At 42.5% G+C, this 6,178-nt stretch overlaps 1 protein-coding gene across 1 annotated transcript; it reads right to left on the minus strand.

Annotated features, from left to right (window-relative positions):
- Window positions 1-3,013: 3,013 nt before the first annotated feature.
- Window positions 3,014-4,334, minus strand: TUSC1 (tumor suppressor candidate 1). The gene has a single exon (XM_008569605.1). It carries the CDS (start codon window positions 4,332-4,334, stop codon window positions 3,714-3,716), a length of 621 nt encoding a protein of 206 aa, XP_008567827.1. The 3' UTR covers window positions 3,014-3,713.
- Window positions 4,335-6,178: the final 1,844 nt, after the last annotated feature.

Here is a 6,178-nt window from a genome sequence, read left to right on the forward strand (position 1 = left end):
TGATTGAGAGATGATAATCTTAGTTTAAGCTTTAAAATTTGAAATTTGAGCACATTTAATTCTTATAAAGTCAGATGTGAGTATTATCTGTTTTCCTTGATCTTTAATATTTCCATCTTATAAATATATTTATATAATGTCTATATAAGGTAGATAAAATAGATGTCCAAGAATTAAGTTTATAGTAGGAAAAAATTAGAATTTATAATTCATCAATTTATCACTAAATAGAAATACAAATTTTGCCATTCATAAAGCTTTTACACACACTTTTTGACAAATTCTCACTAAAACTCTGTTCCTTTTAGCAAAATAGAAAATGGTCTTTTGGCACTGGAATTAAGATCATGCTGCTAATAATTTTTTAGTATATTTTGTTAATTTGATTCATTAAATAATTTGGTATTAGTTTCATCATGATAATACTCATGAATTAGCAAAACTATTTCTAAGAATATTTAGATAAAATATTTCAAAATATTTATAACGTTCAAGAAGTTTAGCAAGAATAGCTTGTTCTATGATCTACATAAGTACTCATTTATATTGCTTTGATTCATATCCTATTTTTTCACAGAGAAAAAAATTTATTAAAGTATATTTTTATGAGTAGTAGCCATAAAAAATGCTGATTTAAAAATGTTAATCCTCTTTATTGAATGTGTTTGCTAAGAACACCTATTTTCGTTGCTAGTTTCTATAAATTGTAAGCCCTCTTTTCATTGTATGACCAATTTATTAAGAAAGTAAATTGTGATTGCAATAAGGTAAGGTACACTGCAGTTTTAGTTTTAGATCAAGCTAAATCCTAGGTCAAGGGCCGGCCCTGTGGCGCACTGCTACAGTGTGCCACTTGGGAGCACGCCGGCACTCCCGCTGAGGGTTCGGATCCCACATACAGACCGGTTCCCGCTCACTGGCTGAGCGAGGTGCGGGCGCAGCACCGAGGTTTGCGATCCCGTTGCCGTCCCAGTCGGGTACAGACGCGACACTGAGGGTTGCGATCCGTTGCCAGACACGAAAAAAGACAAAAAGGAAACCGAGGTTTGCGATCCCGTTGCCGTCCCGGTCTGGTACAGACACGACACTGAGGGTTGCGATCCGTTGCCAGACACGAAAAAAGACAAAAAGGAAAAAAAATAAATAAAAATAAATAAATCCTAGGTCAAACTTTTCTAAAATCAACTTTACTCATTTCTTAAATAGCTACATATTTTGATATAACAATACATCTTTCTTGATGCTTTATCAGTTATCAGCAGGGAAATTCATCAAACTTGTAATGTACAGTAGCCTTAACCAATTTTACGGATCAGTTCAGTTTCAGAATTTTTAATGCCTTTCAGGAATTATTCTTAAAAGTAATCCTCATTTCTGTGGGTGGGGTGGGGGCGGGGGTATGCCTCATTATTTTACAAAAACATTTTCACTAGTAAATTTAACATTCATTCATACTTACATTGTACACATTTTAATACAAAGAGTGTTTAAGAACTGTGTACAACAAAAATACTTTTCTTAGTTGTTGAATATTCCCAATTTTGTCCCAGTTGGCAAATATTTTTTAATGTTATATTGCATTATTCTTTTATTATATAGCTTTTTATCTCCCCTATTAGCTTATAAGTAGTGAAAAATGTCAACTAATTCAAAATTTACATATGTCTGCTAATACTCATAAAGTCCTACAAAAGCAAGATACAGAAAGCAAGGGAAACCATGAGTAAAATATGCACTTCCCATTTTCATGCTTTGAATTGTAATTCTCACTGATTGAGCACTTACTTTGAAGCAGGTATTTTGCTCATATTATCTCCATAAAATTTTTATAATATTTTGAAGTAGATGCTATGTTCATTTTAGTGATAAGAAAGTTAAGGCTAACACAGCATAACTAATTTAAATCTAAAGTTACAGTTAAAGAGCCGTAAGGCAGATTAACTTCTTCCAATTCTTCAATATCTACTGCCTACTAGAAATGTTTTCTTTCTTTCAGTATTAAAAAACTAAAGGAGGATAGAATATAATTCTCAGTGATTGAGCACTTACTTTGAAGCAGGCATTTTGCTCATATTATCTCCATAAAATTTTTATAATATTTTGAAGTAGATGCTATGTTCATTTTAGTGATAAGAAAGGTAAGGCTAAGACAGCATAACTAATTTAAATCTAAAGTTACAGTTAAACAGCCGTAAGGCAGATTAACTTCTTCCAATTCTTCAATTTCTACTGCCTACTAGAAATGTTTTCTTTCTTTCAGTATTAAAAAACTAAAGGAGGATAGAATTAATGTTTATACACTCGCCTCCCCTCACCAAATTTGTCCTGTTTTTTGGCCATAGGGGAAAATTTAATATTCAAATCTGAATATAAATTACCTTTAAACAAAATGTAAAGTGTCTTCAAAACCCAGAACTGGTTTCCCTGGTACCTTATTTTGAAATATACAGTAAATATTTGAAACTTTTAATAAATAGTACACATTTTGTTCCCCTAACAACTCTACTCATGATTTTTCCCCCCAACATTTAAACACTTTTTTATACTTGTGAATTTTTATCAGGCACAATGGCATCCTCTTCACTACTTAGGCAAAAGTGTTACTAACAAAATGCAATAAAGGTGATCTTGGAACATTTTTTGTTCAAAGTAGTGACTTTTTTTCTGCCACTGAAATCACAATTGAGACTAAAGGCCCTTTGTTTGGGTGCTTTTGATATACAATTAATTCATAATTACTTAAAAGTTCTTAAACAGCCCAAATAAGGCAAATTAGCTACGCACTGATTAAGTTCTAATGTGAAGTCAAACATAATGACTTTTAGACTATCTAATCTTTACATTATTTTAAAAGATCACTGCTACATAAAACAAACCAAAAAAAAAATGATAGTTTACAAAGTATAATCAAGGCCAGATATTAAAATACGTATGATATATAAATATATCATGTCTTAAAGAAATGTACAACAATTTAACATATTTCAAATAATAATCGTGGGAAGCTTTTCGGTTATTTTTAATGAACCAGATTTATTTACCAATTCAAAGGATCACCTACAGGCAAATACTTTAAAAATTCCCTAAATACGATATAAACAAATCGTATATATTAGATGTATACAGACTGGAGCCAGAGGCAGACATGAGTTCCAAAGTTATAAATATCTTCTTTATAAAAAGGTAGTTCTTTACAGGACATCCAAGTAATACCGACTTATAAAAACAAATAAAACGTTGGCCACATCAGAGATAACAGCTGGAGGCTTCAGCGGACTGAAGAACGAACAAAAAAGTAAACCTACTCAAAACGCATTATCATCCCTCAAAGAACCAAACTAGAGGGAAGAAAACACAGAAGGTCCTCACACCACCTAGAAAAGTTCAAGAATCAGGAGGTGTTTGGTGGCATTCAGATCTTGCTGTTTTAAACCCGCCCCTCCGGTGCTAGGCCTCTCTCCGCGGAAACCAGGAGAGGCACGAGGCAGGTGCTCTGTCCATGCGGGGACAACAGATTGCCCTTACACACTCTCGCCCTGGGCCGGGCAGAACGCGAAGCGCCACCCGGAAGCGTCCGCTTGCGGACAGGGGGCGGGAGAGCACCGCGCTCCAGTTACCGCGAGCGGAGCGCGGCCCCCGGAGTGCGAGGGGCGAGGAGGAGCGGAGGGGAGGGGCCCGCGCGAGGCCCCGCCCCTCCCTGCCGCAGCCTCGAGCTACAGCCAGGGCCCGCCAGGCTCGGGGTCCCGGGCTAGGAGGCCGGAGTCGGGTTCCCGCGGGGGCAGCTCCTCCTTGTCCCAACGCGGGCGCGGCCCCCGCTGCTCGAAGTGCAGCTGCAGCAAGGCCCGGCGGTACATGGCCTCCAGCTTCTCCAGCCGGGCCCTCAGGGCCCTGGGGCTGCCCGGCTCTTCCTCACGGCTTCTGCCTCTCGCCATCCGGTTCGTGCCGGCCTCCTCGGGGCCTAGGGTCGCCTCCGCGGGCGCCCCGTCGCCGCCCTCGCCAGGGAGCCGCAAAGCCTGACGGAAGAGGCTGCGGTTTTCGCGCTTCAGCCGCCGGTTCTCGAGCCGCAGCCTGGCGTTCTCCTCGCGCAGCCGCGCGTTCTGCCGGTCCCGTTCGTCCCGCGCGCGGATGGCCTGCAGGTGGCTCGCCGCCAAGTCGGCGAACCGTTCCTCCAGCTGCTGTCGGGCGCCGCCCGCACGGCCTCGCCAGCCCACGCCGCCACCGCTGTCGCCACTGTCACAGACCCGGCCGGGGCGGCCTGGCCCGCGGCTATCCCCGACGCCGTCCCCGCTGCCGTATCTCCCGCGCCTGGTGGCGCAACCACGCATGCGCCACATCGGTCCGTCCCAACCGCGCCCACAGCGCCGTGAACCGAGGGGCAGCGCGCCGAGGCGCGGGGGAGTTCGGGACCCGGCGGGGCGGCTGGGGCGACAGCGGCGGAGGAGAGGAGGTGGCGGGCGGCGGCTGCTGGCTTGGGGCCAGAGGAGGCCGGGAATTTGCCCGGGCTGAGGCGTGTCCTGTCTCCTGTGGTGGAGCTGTCCCCCTGGGCCTTTTATCTCCGGGCTTGCTCACTCACAGTGCCCGAGGGAGCGCTTTGCTGCTCAGCCCTGTGACCGCGCGCGAGGAAAGGTGTGTGTCGGTTCTGCCAGGGCACTTCCCTGCAGGCCTGGGCACTGCAGCAACCAACCGGCCTCACCCTGCTCTCGAGCACAACCGCCAGTGGTTATCTGGCTGTTTGCATGGCATTTTCCAAACTAGTAATAATAATGATAACAAAATAAGTTCTGGAAGAAAGCTATGGGGTAAGTTGCAAAACTGTAATTACTTCATTTAAAACCCAGCGGTTAACTCACTCCTATGTTTAATAAAACGTTCAACAGAATTGAGCTGAGCACCTGTCCTGAGGCCCTCAAGTGGGAACTGGTAGCTCTCGAAAGAATATAGGCGATTCCTGACTTGTAAGTTGGAACTCTGTAGAAACAAGGTTATAGTTAGTCGATTTGCTCAGTCCAGTCCCCTAAACGTCCCTCTGGGCCTTTTATCTCCGGGCCTGCTCACTCACAGTGCCCGAGGGAGCGCTTTGCTGCTCAGCCCTGTGACCGCGCGCGAGGAAAGGTGTGTGTCGGTTCTGCCAGGGCACTTCCCTGCAGGCCTGGGCACTGCAGCAACCAACCGGCCTCACCCTGCTCTCGAGCACAACCGCCAGTGGTTATCTGGCTGTTTGCATGTCATTCTCCAAACTAGTAATAATAATGATAACAAAATAAGTTCTGGAAGAAAGCTATGGGGTAAGTTGCAAAACTGTAATTACTTCATTTAAAACCCAGCGGTTAACTCACTCCTATGTTTAATAAAACGTTCAACAGAATTGAGCTGAGCACCTGTCCTGAGGCCCTCAAGTGGGAACTGGTAGCTCTCGAAAGAATATAGGCGATTCCTGACTTGTAAGCTGGAACTCTGTAGAAACAAGGTTATAGTTAGTCGATTTGCTCAGTCCAGTCCCCTAAACCTATGAAACTTAAGATGTGCCCCGTTCATCAAGAAACTGAATACTCAGTAAGCTCCAGAATTTCTGGGGACAAGTGGATGTTACTCAAGTGGATATTACTAATGGAATGAATCACATTTTTAAGGGTCTCAACCTATAAGGTAACTGGATTATTGCAAAGTAAACGAAGGATTGGGTACTGATGCCAAAAACTCTTGTGAGAGAGGTGTAGTAGCAAGAATCTACATTTTTAACATGGTCGTAGGTATTTCTTAGGTTCACTGAAATCTACAAACCGCTGGAGTAAGTAAGTGAACAGAAGAGCAGATGAGAATCCTGCTTCACAGATTTGGGATTTTCATTGAATAGTACAAATAAAATTAAAAAGTAGGGGAAAATACAGAGTTACTTAATTTTTGTACTTTTTATTTTGTGCTTTTATTTTAAGTAAGATCCTAAAATACCATAAACAAAATCTACTCAGTTGTCGTAATAAAAAAAGGCAAGGTAATTTCAGAATTTCAGAATTCTGAATTTCCTAAATATAATAACTTTAGTTTTATGAAAGACCTCATCGTTCTTAATTTCCATTAAAAGTAGACAGTGAAGACTTTGTTGTAGACAGGAACTGAATTCCCTATAGACCATTGAACCCAAGAATATGTTTTTTTTCTCTTAGCGTCTGTAGGGAAT

Source organism: Galeopterus variegatus, unplaced genomic scaffold (genome assembly GCF_000696425.1).
Source record: "Galeopterus variegatus unplaced genomic scaffold, G_variegatus-3.0.2 Scaffold519, whole genome shotgun sequence".
Taxonomy (NCBI): Eukaryota; Metazoa; Chordata; class Mammalia; order Dermoptera; family Cynocephalidae; genus Galeopterus; species Galeopterus variegatus.